This window comes from Microcaecilia unicolor, chromosome 10 (assembly GCF_901765095.1).
Source record: "Microcaecilia unicolor chromosome 10, aMicUni1.1, whole genome shotgun sequence".
Classification (NCBI taxonomy): Eukaryota; Metazoa; Chordata; class Amphibia; order Gymnophiona; family Siphonopidae; genus Microcaecilia; species Microcaecilia unicolor.
The window spans coordinates 179,112,027-179,127,685 of record NC_044040.1 but is presented as its reverse complement, the minus strand read 5'-3'; the positions used below and the strand labels follow the sequence as shown (position 1 = coordinate 179,127,685).

At 41.8% G+C, this 15,659-nt stretch overlaps 1 protein-coding gene across 1 annotated transcript in view; it reads right to left on the bottom strand.

Moving 5' to 3' along the window:
* The window catches only part of LOC115478660 (mast cell carboxypeptidase A-like), a 32,916-nt gene that overhangs the window by 1,088 nt on the left and 16,169 nt on the right, over positions 1-15,659 (bottom strand). The window contains exons 8-10 of the mRNA XM_030216163.1: positions 15,422-15,512; positions 9,215-9,417; positions 6,061-6,145 (exon numbers count right to left, since the gene is read on the bottom strand). Of these exons, the coding sequence (XP_030072023.1) occupies positions 6,061-6,145; positions 9,215-9,417; positions 15,422-15,512 (379 nt within the window). The remainder of the gene's footprint in view (positions 1-6,060; positions 6,146-9,214; positions 9,418-15,421; positions 15,513-15,659) is intronic.

The following is a 15,659-nucleotide window of genomic DNA, read 5'->3' as shown; positions in this document are numbered from 1 at the left end:
ACAGATAGCGATGCTCCTTGAGAGGAACTTAGAGGCCTTGAATATGAATAGAGCACTAACTTGTTCTTTAGGTACTCTGGCCCATTTTGTCTAAGAACACTGAAAATCAAAGAGTTTTAAATTTGGCACTGTAAAGTACTGGCAACCAGTGTAGTTTTTGCAGGAATGATGTAATGTCATGCCACTTGCAGTCCTCTATCAGTCATACTGCAGCATTCTGAATTAGTTATAGTTGGTGCAAACTCTCTGTGATTTGACGAATGTATAGTGCATTACAAAAATGTGGAGGGGCATTGTTGATATGATGTCCAAATCAGATTTTGGACTTTTTGCGGAATATGTCCAAAAATCCAATAGCGAACATGGCCATTTTCAAACCTGAAAAGGTCTATTTTTTTTTTTGAAAATGGCCATTGGCTAGATGTCTATCTTTTTGGACCGTTAAAAAAAAAAGTCCAAGTGAAAAACGCACAAAATCAAGCCATTGAGATGTTGAAGGAGCCAGCATTCTTAGTAGACTGGCCACATAGACATCCCAGCAAAGAAGTGGGGTACCCTAGGGGTCACTGCAGTGGACTTCACATAAAAGGTCCCAGGCACACATCTCACCATTACCCCCTTAAATTGTGTGGTGAGCCCTCCAAAAACCACCAAAACCCCACTGTACCCAATTGTACACCACTACAATAGCCCTTATGCCTGCACGTGTCACCTATATGTGAGCACAGTAGATTTTTGCTGGATTTTGAAGGGCTCACACTTTCCACTACAAATGTAACAGAGTAGGATATGGGCCTGGATCCCTTTCTCTACCATGCACTGCACTGACCACTAGGCTACTCCAGGGACTTGTTTTCTGTTCTAATATGGCTTGCCATAACTTCTGAAGCTGTCATAGAACTTGGTATGTACTGTTTCTTTTACATCTTTGGGGGTGGGTGGGAGGGGTTCAGTGACCACTGGAGGAGTAAGGGGGGGGGGGGGGGTCATGCCCTAATCTGGTCATGTGGTCATTTGGGACACCTTTTTATGAGTTAGTTGTTATTAAAACAGGTCTAGCTCAAAATGTCTAGGTTTTAATCTTGGAAGTTTTTGCTTTGTTCCATAATGGCAGAAAAATGTCCAAATGTTAGGAACACCAAAATCTCACCTCCAACATGCCCCTGACATGCCCCCTTGTGATTTGGATGCACTGCAGATGAACTACATAGAAAAATGTCTAAAAATGTGTTTCAAAAATAGCAATTTGGATGTTTTTGTAAGAAAAACATTCATCTGCCATTTTGTGTGCCATGATTTGGACATTTTTCTGATTCAGAAATGAGCCCCATAGTCACTAAATCCCAGACTCTGACCAGGGGTGTTAGAAATAGGTTAAAAAGGGTAGGTGCAAGAATAGTACCTTGAGGAACACCAAAGGATAAAGGAAATGTTTTGGATCAAAAATTGACAATTTTTACTGTAAAGCTATGACTTTGAAAATAGGAGGAGAACCAGACAAATACAGTATCCTTGATACCAAACGATGATAAATAACTCAAGGGAAATGAAACATAACAAAGTTGAAGACAACACTAAGATCTAAGGAAATGATAATGGCTAATTGGTTCAGTTCTGTCTGCTTGACAACTGCCACCCATTATGTCCATGATGCTTTTATGATTTCCTTTATGGACCCTGGGAGCTGCCATCTCCAAAACCAGAAATTGCATCTCTTCAAAGCAGTGTTTCTTCTCTGCATATTGCCTTGCTAAAGCACAGGTCTGCAGTATTTCAAAATAGAGGAGCTATTTCATGAATGTTTTTCTTTGTGCAAGGTTCCACCTTGTCATAAATCAGACCATTCATGTAAATTACCTTCTCCTCTCCAAGAGCCTTTTTCACTCTCTCTCTTTGGTCCCACCTCATGCTCATGAATTGCTCTCCCTCTTAATATATCTCCAGTGGTCACATTCTCTCTCTCTCTCAGTCCCCTTCCATGCCTAGCAGCTAATATTTCTCCTAATTTCCCCCTAGAAGTCATTCTTAAAGCCATTTCCCCATCTCCAAGTTTTCTTTTACTATCAGGCTCATTTTCGAAAGAGAAGGACGCCCATCTTTCGACACAAATCGGAAGATGGGTGTCCTTCTCACAGGGTCGCCCAAATCGGTATAATCAAAAGCCGATTTTGGACAACCCCAACTGCTTTTTATTGCAGGGATAGCCAAAGTTCCCAGGCACGTGTCGGAGGCGTAGTGAAGGCGGGACTTGGGCATGCCTAACACATGGACGTCCTCGATCCATAATGGAAAAAAAAGGGCGTCCCTGACGAGCACTTGGATGACTTTACCTGGTCCTGTTTTTCTTATGACCAAGGCATAAAAAGGTGCCTGAAATGACAAGATGACTACCGGAAAGAATCAGGGATGACCTCCCTTACTCCCCCAGTGGTCACTAACCCCCTCCCACCCTCAAAAAAATCTTTAAAACCATTTTGTGCCAGCCTCTATGCCAGCCTCAAATGTCATACTCAGGTCCAGCAGTATGTAGGTCCCTGGAGCAGTTTTAGTGGATGCAGAGTGCACTTCAGGCAGGCGGACCCAGGCCCATCCTCCCCCCACGTTACACTTGTGGTGGTAAATATGAGCCCTCCAAAACCCACCACAAACCCACTGTACCCACATCTAGGTGCCCCCTTCATCCGTAAGGGCTATGGTAGTGGTGTACAGTGGTGGGTAGTGGGTTTTGGGGGGCTCAGCACACAAGGTAAGGGAGCTATGTACCTGGGAGCAATTTGTGAAGTCCACTGCAGTGCCCCCTAGGGTGCCTGGTTGGTGTCCTGGCATGCCAGAGGGACCAGTGCACTACGAATGCTGGCTCTTTCCATGACCAAAGGGCTTGCATTTGGTCGTTTCTGAGATGGGCGTCCTTGGTTTCCATTATCACCGAAAATCAGAAACGACCAAGTCTAGGGACGACCATCTCTAAGGACGACCTAAATTTCAAGATATGGTCATCCCCGACTGTATTATCGAAACGAAAGATGGACATCCATCTTGTTTCGATAATACGGGTTACCCCGCCTCTCCATCGGGATGTTTTACGAGGACGTCCTCAGCAAAACTTGGGCGTACCTTTCGATTATGCCCCTCTATGTCTCCAGGCAGGACTAGGCACTCTCTTACCAAAAAGCTTAAGACATTCTTCCCCCATGACATGCACAGAGTGTTGATGCTGGTACCCATCTTTTTCTCCTTTTTTCTGCTTCAGTGCTGGCACCACCTGATGGAGCCTGGGAGCTATGTTGATTATTGATCTGTTGTTTCTTAAGGGCTTCTTTTACATAGGCGCACTAGTGATTCCCGCGTGACAAATAAGAGGAAGCCCATAGGAATTGAATGAGTTTCCTCTCATTTGCCACACCGAGAATCGGCAGCACAGCTTTGTAAAAGAGGCCCTAAGAGTGGTGATTGGGTTTACCCATATAAATCATGACTAGAGCTTCTACAATAACCACTTAAATCTGTTCCTCTGAATGCATTCATTTATTGCTGAAGATAAGATGTGATTTCTACTCATCTCCTATATGGCATGTACAAATATCATCTACTGAAACATCCACATACAAGACACGATGAGGATTAACCTCATGAGTTTCTATCTCATGTTACAAAAATACATTCTATTGGGAACTAAAATTGTAGTTGTATATCTTTAATTCAATTCACCCAGTGTTTGCTGTTTGAATTCAAAATCTAATATCCCAATTGCAAACTATTAACTTTCACACAGTCTCCTATTAAGAGGTAAAAAGACTTCAGATACCCGGTGCGTATTCTCTATGTTTTGAACAGCACCGCTCCGCTCTGCCGCTGGTTCATTCGTTTACCTATGCGGTTTCAGGCGGGCATCCTCATTAGTCAAAAATCCTCTTATGTTGCTAACATGCATATATTTTTTACTTTTATGCAGTTGTTAGCACTTATCTTTGTTAGGGCATTTTCTAGTAGGTTCGCTCTACAGCGAGCTCCTGTTTCGCATTCGCTTCGTTAGGAGTCGAACCTCCACTATTGGTGCCCTAAAAACAAAAGAAAGTATTTATCCTACTGTGTTTATATATCTTAATTATCATGTACTCACTTTGTCTTTTATTCCTTACTGCCTTTACCTTTCGTAGCTTTCGCAACTTGTTGCTCCTTACTGCTACGGCATTAAAAAAAAAAATGGCGCCTGTCAGCTGTTTTTAACATGCAGGACACCCAAGTTTTTATCCAATCACCTTCTCTTTCTGCTTTTAAAGGGGACTCCTACTTATTTCAGAATTAAGGCCCTTCCTCTTCCCTTAACTATCATAAAAATGCCTTCCATTCTACTCTATTGTGTAATCCTCCTGGGTTTAAAGACCCTAGTCAATGTATCATCTTTGTTCTTTTTGTATTAATTTTCTATCCCTATCGCCCCCTCGTATTGATGAGGGGATGTGATCAATAACCGCACATTTGTACTTGCTGAAATCATGCAACTTATCTATACTTTAAAAGCAGAAAGAGAAGGTGATTGGATAAAAACTTGGGCATCCTACATGTTAAAAAACAGCTGACAGGCGCCATTTAAAAAAATGCCGAAGCAGTAAGGAGCAACAAGTTGCGAAAGCTATGAAAGGTAAAGGCAGTAAGGAATAAAAGACAAAGTGAGTACATTATAATTAAGATATATAAACACAGTAGGATAAATACTTTCTTTTGTTTTTAGGGCACCAATAGTGGAGGTTTGGCTTCTAACGAAGCGAATGCGAAACAGGAGCTCGCTGTAGAGCGAACCTACTAGAAAATGCCCTAACAAAGATAAGTGCTAACAACTGCATCCTATATAATAAAATGCACCTCCAACATTCTGAAGCTGACTGCATGGCTGAGGCATTCCTGCTCTCTGTATCCATCTCCTGAATTGACATCACGTACTTCCGGGTTCGTCACAAGCAGAAGTGACCAACCACACGAGGTTTCTCAGCTTCAGAATGTTGGAGGTTCATTCTATTAAATAGGATTGGTCAGTTCCTTGAAGCACAGCCAGAGCTCAGCGTCCTGCACAGTAATGCTCAGACACCAGAGAGAGAGAGGGGGGGGGGGGTGGGGGCTGACACCAGAGAGGGGGGGGGGGGAGATATCTCTGTCACACACACACTCTCTCTTACACACTCTCTGTCTCTCATAGTCAATGTCTTTCTCTTTCTCACTCTCACACACACCGTGTCTCTCACACACTCTATGTCTCACACTGTATCACATTCACTCTCTATGTGTCACATAGTCACTCACACACTCTCTTGGTCTCATACACTCAGTCTCACAGAGAGTCTGTGTCTCACACACACTCTCTCTCTCTCGCACACACTGTATCTGTGTGAAACACATTTTCTCTCTCTCACACTGTGTCTCACATACGCACTTGCACACACTCTCATTCTCACACACACACTCTCATTCTCACACACACACTCTCTCTCTCACAGATACACTCGCACCCAGACTCACTCTCTCTCACACACACTCGCACATTCACTCTCTCTCTCACACACAGTCACTCTCACATACACTCTCTCAAACAGACACACTCCGAGGAAAACCTTGCTAGCGCCTGTTTCATTTGTGTCAGAAGCGGGTCTTTTTCACTAGTAAAAGTATAAAATGTATGCATGTTAGCAACATAAGAGAATTTTTGACTAATGAGGATGCCCACCTGAAACCGCATAGGTTAACGAATGAACCAGCAGCAGAGCGGAGCAGTGCTGTTCAAAACATAGAGAATACGCACCAGGTATCTGAAGTTTTTTTTTACCTCTTAATAGGAGACTGTGTGAAAGTTAATAGTTTGCAATTGGGATATTAGAAGTTGTATATCTTTGCAATAAAAGAAAAATAAAGGCAAATAAAAATGAGGGCGTTATAGCTTTAGAATATGTATTAGCTTTTTTTTTTTTGCAGGATGCAACTTCTGTGATGTGCTTGTTGCATTTTATTGTATTTTGTAGTTAAAATAATAAACCCTTTTTATAATAAAAAAATAAAAATAAAACATACAAATTGTTGAGGCGATTGGACCATATATATACGTGGTATTGTACAGGCTCGTTAAAGCATTCACTGCATTCTGTGCCATTTTATCCTGGTAGAAAAACAAGAAACAGGAACACTGAAATGAGGAAATCTATTCATCATACATGTGCTACTTTTACTTTCATAAATGTGATCGCTCCTGTACCTAGTTTCCTTGTGTTCTGGAGTTTAATTTCATTTTACCATTCCCATAATAACTACACATAATGGTTTATGACAAGATCTATAAAACATCTTAAAAATATAGGAAGAAAAGTTTATGTACTGACACCAATTAAGGGTTCTGTTTATTAATGTGTTTTAGCATGCTTTAATTTAATTTTAATGCACATTAATTACACAAGCCCAATCTCTATGGGTCCTATTTACTATGGGGTCCTTTTACTAAGCTGCGGTAAAAAGTGGCTTGCGGTAGTGTAGGTGCAGGTTTTGGGTGTGCACAGAAATATTTTTCAGCACACGTACCAAAAATGGATTTTAAAAACTTTTTGACGAAAATGGACGTGTGGCAAAATCAGAATTGCCGTGCGTCCATTTTGGGTGTCTGACCTTACCACTAGCCATAGACCTAGCGGTAAAGAATCTGCACAGTAAGGACATACATACGCCAGATGCCACTTGGCGCGTGTCTGCTTCGCGTGTCTGAAAATAAAACAATATTTTTCAGATGAGCATAGCGGACATGCACCAAATTTGAAATTACTGAAAGAGGTACGTGGTAGTCGGGCGGTAAGTTCATTTTGGCGCACGTTGGGCACGCGTAGATGCTTACGTAGCTTAGTAAAAGGGGCCCTATGTGCACTTAACTCTGATCATGGAAAGAAAACAAAGCATATCAGTGCAGATAACACAAGATTTAATGGGAAATAGTTAAATTAAAATATTAAGCCCGACACAGGCCGTGTTTCGCCCAACTGGGCTGCATCAGGGGTACTAGATATTCTTTTCCGAAATGCACACGGTGTGGTTTACAGCTTCGGCGGGACACATCCTTTCGAGTTGTCTCTGATACAGTTCTCTACATATGTAAGTTCTACACATAGATTTTTAAGTGGAATATATTTGTGTGCATTTCAGGAAAAGAATATCTAGTAGCCCCTGATGCAGCCCACTTGGGCAAAACACGGCCTGTGTCGGGCTAAATATTTTAATTTAACTATTTCCCATTAAATCTTGTGTTACCTGCACTGATCTGCTTTGTTTTCTTTCCATCTTGGAGTTTGTGGATCAGTTACCCTGCTGTTTTCTTGGACCTTAACTCTGATCATGCAAACACAAACATATCATTAATGTGGGGGTCCTTTTACCAAGCTGTAGTAAAAGGGGCCCTGTGCTAGCAGTGGGGGTTGTTTTTGCCACATACTGAGACCCTTTTTACCGCAGCAGGTAAAAAGGCTGAAAAAAGAAATGCTCATATGGTAAGATTTCACTTACCGCATGGCCATGCGGAGGGAGGGGTGGGGGAGGGAGCACTTACCGCTACCCATTGAAGTGGTGGTATGGGCTCTGGTGCTTCCTGATTACCGCCAGGTTAGCATCTGCAAAAATATTTTTGGAATATTTCTGCTAGCGCCAGAAATGTCACTCGCTGGGGTGGATGTACCACCGACGCCTGCATTAGGACGGCAGCAGCTCCAGATTGGCGGGCGATAAGCCCACAGTGGGGTTACTGCTGCTTTCAAAAAGGGCCCCTTGAACAATAAATTCTCATGCAGAGATTATAGAGGGACCCCTTTACTAAAAAGCGTAAAAAAATAGGCTTGGCACATTTTAATGTGGACTTTCCTGTGAACTAAGTCTGTTTTTAAAATGGTCCAAAAATGGGGCTTTTTTTCTTTTTTGCAGGTCTTGCGTTAATTTTTTCATTACTGTTGAGACCTACAAAAATATTAATGAGGGAGCACTTACTGCCTGTTTATGAAATGGTAAGTGCTCTCGCATTAAGTCTGCGTTATCCAATCTGCGTGCGCTAGTGTGAACATGCTAGCTGGATAATGCTTCCCGGTTCTGCCCAAGCTCTGCCCCCGGACCACCCTGACACTTCACAGAAAGTGCTGAGGTGGTCTGACTGGAAACTTCCACTGAAAATTTGGATGTGGACTTGATCAGCGGGACTTATATGGACAGGAGCCATTCCTACTCGGTTGAGTTCTGCTGAATCACATCCCCAATGGTTTCATTATCTCCATGTTCAATGGGGCATGGAAAACTCCATCAGCTAGTGAGGCAGTCTCCAGCAGAGGCTCATTCACTAGTCATACTTTCCCTCTATAACTTTGATTAATGAGATAAACAAACAACCCCCCCCCCAAGCTATTGCTTATCTTTCCTTCTGGTCTTTATTCTATTTCATGGTCATAATGTTTCCTTTAATTTCTCCTCTAATATCCAATATCTTATTCTCAAATATGCAATCTCATTAGAAGCCAAATTTGAGTTCAAGAAAGAGTCCTGAGCTGCAGACAGGCACCCCCCCACAAAAAAAAAAAATATTTGTTACCTGAAACAGGTATCTTGGTCAATTTGGATCACAATGGCTAGTGGACTGATAATGTTTCTTTTTCCTTGATATAATCATTGATCTATTGAATCTTGTATACTTTCAACATGCTTATTTATTCTGTTATTTAGGGCCCTGTTTACAAAGGCTTGCCAGTGTTTTTAGCACGTGTTAAAAAATTAGCACGCGCTAACCGTGTAGACGTTCATAGAAGTATTATGGGCATCTACATGGTTAGCACGTACTAATTTTTATCTTTGTAAACAGGGCCCTTAGCCTGTTCTCCCAATAAAGCCCAGGATAGCTTACTTCAAAACATATTTAATCAGGTAGACAAAAAAAATCAAAACAAAATAATCATATCTGCTCATGACAGTCACTATTTACATTCCAGTCTCTACCATCCTGTTGTCTAGTTCCCAAACCATTTAAATACCATAGATCTATATCTGGAACATAATTTGGACTACATCTTATAAGCTCTCAAAAACAGAGACACTATGGAAAAACTAATGAGTAACCTTCCTTGTTTTATAGCCAAGAAACTTACATCAGATGTTTGTCTGATAAACAATTCTAAGAACATACATGCAAAGTACACATTTTTCCAGTACTTACTAGTTTTTTATGATTGGGGGCTAGATCAGTTGTGTATCCATAAGGGTACAGTAGCATCTGAGAAAAAGAATGGAAACTCAGATATGCCTTGAGGGTCTGAAGGTTTTCACGGATAAAGGCGGTAACAGCTTTTGTCTCCTTTTCAGATTCTGCTGCAGGTCCACAGTAGATATCAAAACATGGGTCTTCATAATTGTCAATAGCTGGAAATAGATTTGCATATGCAGTCAATTCCACTAGAAAGCATAAGTACATAAGTACATAGATAAGTACATAAGTAATGCCATACTGGGAAAAGACCAAGGGTCCATCGAGCCCAGCATCTTGTCCACGACAGCGGCCAATCCAGGCCAAGGGCACATGGCAAGCTTCCCAAACGTACAAACATTCTATACATGTTATTCCTGGGATTTTGGATTTTTCCAAGTCCGTTTAGTAGCGGTTTATGGACTTGTCCTTTAGAAAACCGTCCAACCCCTTTTTAAACTCTGCTAAGCTAACCGCCTTCACCACATTTTCCAGCAATGAATTCCAGAGTTTAATTACACGTTGGGTGAAGAAAAATTTTCTCCGATTTGTTTTAAATTTACTACACTGTAGTTTAATCGCATGCTCCCTAGTCCTAGTATTTTTGGAAAGCGTGAACAGACGCTTCACATCCACCTGTTCCACTTCACTCATTATTTTATATAACTCTATCATGTCTCCCCTCAGCCGTCTCTTCTCCAAGCTGAATAGCCCTAGTCTCCATAGTCTTTCTTCATAGGGAAGTCGTCCCATCCCCGCTATCATTTTAGTCGCCCTTCGCTGCACCTTTTCCAATTCTACTATATCTTTCTTGAGATGCGGCGACCAGAATTGAACACAATACTCAAGGTGCGGTCGCACCATGGAGCGATACAACGGCATTTCAAGCCTTTCAAATGTTTGTATTTCAAGGCAAATTTTATAACTGAGTGCTAATATGAAAACTCCTAAAAGATGCCTAATTTATAAGGCACCAGCATAATATATGTTCTGTCAATCTTTCTTTATTAATAGTAAGGTATGTATATGTGGCTATGGATTTTTTTTCTGATGGTCCCTTTCTAAATGCATAAACCTACCATTAATAAGGGGGGGGAGGGGAAGAGAATGGACTTCATATACTGCCTTTTTGTGGTTTTTGCAACTACATTCAAAGTGGTTTACATGGAGGGCCATAATCGAACGGGGCCGGCCATCTATATGGGCGGCCATCTCTAAGGCCGGTGCCGTAAAGAGGTGTCCCGAACCATATTATCGAAACAAGATGGCCAGCCATCTTTCGTTTCGATAATACGGTTGGGGTCGGCCAAATGTCAGAGATGGCCGGGTTTGAGATGGCCGGCATCAGTTTTCGCCGATAATGGAAACCGATGAGGCCATCTCAAACCCGGCCAAATCCAAACCATTTGGTTGTGGGAGAAGCCAGCATTTGTAGTGCACTGGTCCCCCTGACATGCCAGGACACCAACCGGGCACCCTAGGGGGCACTGCAGTGGACTTCATTAATTGTTCCCATGTACATAGCTCCCTTTCCTTGGGTGCTGAGCCCCCCAAATCACCTACATGTGGGTACAGTGGGTTTTGGGTGGGTCTTGGAGGGCTCACATTTACCACCACAAGTGTAACAGGTAGGGGGGGATGGGCCTGGGTCCGCCTACCTGAAGTGCACTGCACCCACTAAAACTGCTCCAGGAACCTGCATACTGCTGTCATGGAGCTGGGTATGACATTTGAGGCTGGCATAGAGGCTGGCAAAAAATGTTTCTAATTTTTTTTTTAGGGTGGGAGGGGGTTGGTGACCATTGGGGGAGTACGGGGAGGTGATCCCCGATTTCCTCCGGTGGTTATCTGATCAGTTTGGGCACCTTTTTGAGGCTTGGTCCTGAAAATAAATGGACCAAGTAAAGTCGGCCAAATGCTTGTCAGGGACGCCCTTCTTTTTTCCATTATTGACCGAGGACACCCATCTGTTAACCACGCCCCCATCCCGCCTTTGGTACACTGCCGACATGCCCCCCTTGAACTTTGGCCGGCCCCGCGACAGAAAGCAGTTGAAGGTGGCCAAAATCGGCTTTCGATTATACCGATTTGGCCGCCTTTAGGAGAAGGGCGGCCATCTCCCGATTTGTGTCGGAAGATGGCCGCCCTTCTCCTTCAAAAATAAGCAGGATAGCGTATACAGATACTTATTTGTACCTTGGGTAATGAAGAATCAAACCCAGTTCCCCAGGATCAAAATGCAATGCGCTACCCACTGGGCTACTCCTCCACTCTAGACTGACATAACATTTTGGACTGAATTCTATAAATAGCACCAAAAAATCAGTGCAAAAAAATGCGCAACGTACAATTGTATAAATGGCATTGAAAGTTAGGCACCATTTATAGAATATGCTTAATACCGGGATTGGCACCTAACTTTAGACGCAAGGATTTCTACCAAGTAAACCCTGGTGTAAATGTTCACATCTAAATTAGGCGCAGATCCCCCTTATTCTATAACAGTATACAGAAATTGTAGGAATGCCCCTGACCCTCTCATGGCCACGCCCCCTTTTTGGAGCCACACATAAATTGTACATGCGGATCCCTGTGACTAAAAATGCATGTGTAAATTTATATAAATGCCAATTAACATTGATAGTTGATTATTAGCACCCAATTATTGCTGCCAATTGGCTTGTTATTCAATTCAATTGTACACAAAGATTGGGCGTGTGCCCAAATTTGCATGCGTAATTTCAAATGCCATTTATGGAATTTCAGGGTTTTTGTGGTAAGCTGTATTGTAGAAAAGCATTACCATCATATCTATGTTATTCGAACGTGCATTTTAGAAGTTTCATAAGTATTATGCTGACATCATATTATATCTGTTATTTGAATTTCAATTAAATGTGTATATTTTTGATACTGTTTCATGGTTGTCCTACTATTAGGTTTTAATTTGCTGTTCTCAAGTTTACCTTATTTATTATATTTATGTTTATAGTTGGTCGTTATACTGTTAACAAAATTGTAAGTTTTATGTTAAACTGTACCTACTGTACACTGCCTTGGGTGAATCTCTTAAAAAAATGGTAAATAAATGAACAATGTCCAATCCTGTTACATATGAGAAGAGATCTATGGAGATGTGCAATAGGTTTAGAGAAAAAGAATGTCCTAGAAAGCATGTTGATACATGTCATGAAATGTCTAGCTATCCGCCTGGGGCTAAACTTGTGGTCACTTATTAATGTCTATCCACAGCACATCTCATGTCCACCTGCACCTGGGCATGTGCTCTACACTAGCACCCTCCTCCCACCAACTGGGTCCCAACCACATCTGGGTGGACTCTCAAGTTATCCCTGGTGATTTCTAGGTTACTGGGGCCACACTCCCAATGGTCCCACAGTTCCTAGAAAGCACTCACAAACCCAACACACAAACCATCAGGATTCTTAGTGTAGCTGGGTCGCCCATCCAGGGCCCAGCCAGGCTTGACCCTACTTAGCTGCCTCTTCCTCCACATGACTGTTGCCTTCACTCCACAGCAATCTGGCCCCTCTGAGCCTTGGCTCCAGGCCCTGCGAACTCCCAGGACTTCCTCCTCCCTCCGTTCCTTTCACAGAGGCACATTCAAAGCCCAATTTTTATAAGTAAGAGCTTTTATTTTCTTGCTTCAAATCAACAAAACACCCTTCACTCCAGGCTGTTTAGGCTAGCAGCCCAGAGCACAATTCAGGTTCAACCCAGTCAAGTTCAGGTTCAAAAACAGTCCATATAACTTCACTTTAGCTCAGATTACTTCACTTAGGGAACAGTACATTATCAGAGGGAAAAACCCAATAGCTTGGTAGGTTGCAGCCCAGACCTTTTTAGTATGAAACAGTTTACACAGTCTTTCTTGCACCTTCTTACAGCACGGTTACACAGCTTTATTCCCACCTGGTTCAGGCTGGGGTTTCAATTGTGCCCAGCTCTCTTTCTCTCCCACAGGCTGCACCTGTTTCCTCTTTAGTAGAGATTTCCCCCGTGCCTCAGCCTCTCTCCTCCGGTCTTCCACCAGTCTCTCCAAGGTACAGCTAGCCACCCTCTTACAGCAGCTTTTCTGTTCCTCCTCTAGTTCTTCAGTAACCTCCATTTTATCCTCCTCTTCAACTTCCCCTGCCCCCAACTTCTCCAGCTGGCCCTCATCACCTCCCTCAGAGACCATTTCCCAATCTTCTATCTCCTCCCCTAATTCTTGCACAGCCGGGTGGGGAAGAGAGGGATTCTGGGACTGGTAGTTCCTCCTCTTCTTCCTTAACCCGGCCAACCTCTCTGCCTCCGGTAGCGCAGCTTTCTGAATGTGGGTGTTGGGCATATGAAGTCTGCCCCGTTGGGGTTCCCCAGCTGCCTGCACCCCCCTTCTGCGTGCCTTCCCAGATCCCCTTTTACCTACCCTCTCACATTAGTCAGTCCAGACAAGCAGAATCAATAAACTAAAAAAGGATTATTGTCATTAAAAATACTGAACAGTGAACTATAAAAACAGATGCAAAATAACAGGTAAATAGGCAAGAGAATAAGTTTTAGGCACTATGATATCAACTAAGCGAGTTTTATATACTGCACCTAAATCTAGGCACCACTTATAGAATACGCTCAGGCAGAAATGTTTACCATGTGGATTTTTTAGGTGCCTTATATAGAATCTGGCCCTTTATCTCTGCATTAATTGCATTGCTGCCTTTCCCAAATTGCTGCAAATGTCCCCCAATTCAGGTTTTTTGCTGCTATTGCCATTAATTTCACATCAATTTTGTAAAATTTTAGTATATCTTAGTAAATAAGAGCCTTGGAGGCATATTTTCAAAGAACTTAGACTTACAAAGTTAGGTGGTAATCTGTGGAACTTTGTAAGTCTAAGTGCTTTTTAAAATGAGTCCCTCAATGTAATTTTTTTTATTTACCACTAATCATCTGTTCGAGGTGCCGGGCAATAAAGAAAAAATATAATGAAATGAAGTGAAAGGAGATGAGAGCAAGTACAGCATTCAGATGAGGAGGCAGGAACATGTAGACTGAAAAGGACAGTGATATGGATTTTGTGCTCTGTTCTGTGAAACACAGGAAGCCAGGCATGCTGACAAAAATGAGATGTGTTGTGAGAAAACCTGAGAAGATTGAACAAGCAGGTGGGCTACTAAATTGTAGGTAATTTGGAAGGATAAAAGGCAACTAGAAGGGATCCTGGTAAGAGTGGAATTACAGTAGTTGGGGAGATGCCTAGAGCCTGGTGATATATTGACATAATTCTGTAATGCAAGAAGTATAGTAACAGTATAAATATTTCCACCTGATCCATGCCGACCCTTGTAGACAGATCTAATCCTACTTTTGTTGCATTAAGTCTCTGAACTTGAAATCCAACTTGGCTTAGAGGAGGAGTCCCCAAATTTGGTCCTCAAGGGCCACAACTCAGTCTCGTTTTCAGGATTTTCATACTGATTATGCATGAGATAGATTGGCATGCAATGTCTTCGTTGTATACAAGTAGATAATACATATATATATATATATATATATATATATATATATATATATATATATATATATATATATATATATGGGGCTAGATTCTATATACGGCACCTAAAAAATCGGAGCCAATAAATGCACTATTCTATAAGCCGTTCTTAAAGTTAGATGTTGTTTATAGAATAGCTCTTACATTAGGGACTTGTGCTTAACCTTAGGCATGGCCATTTGCACCAACTGAAACGTAGTGTAAGTATAAGCATCTAACTTAGTTCCCTTAATCTATAACAATGTGCATATGTTAGGAATGCCCCTGTTTCACACATGCTCCTCCCATTTCCACGCCCCTTTTTTGGATTGCACGTAAAATTTAGGCACAGTGCCTAAACTTACATGCATGAAGTCCAATTAAATTTAATTAGTGCTAATAATTGCTTGTTAAAAAGACAATTATTGGCACTAATTGGCTTGCTATTCAATTAAATTGCACACACAAATTAGGTGAATTCCCAAATTTGCACATGCAATTTTTGGCAACTTTTATAGAATTAGGGGATAAATGTATTCCTACTTTCTCAGTTTCCTTATAAGTTACTGCAACTGTACATAATTTTTCAAAATGAGTTTTCTAGAGCAAAGCTCAGCAGATTTCCTTTTCATCTTGATACTTACTGCCCCATTTAACATCAAAGTTCCTATTGAGGTCAGTACCAATGCATTCACTGTTGGAATTGTTTGAACGATTTTTTCTCCACATTCGATCCTGTAAAAAAAAAAAAAAACTATAAAAGTTAGTGAATTTCAATACCTTACACACACCTCAAAGTTTGCCACAAAGACTTTACACTGCATATTGTGAAATGGAACAGGTAGTAGAGGTTGACCAAATTTTAGTTTTGGTTTTAGTGCC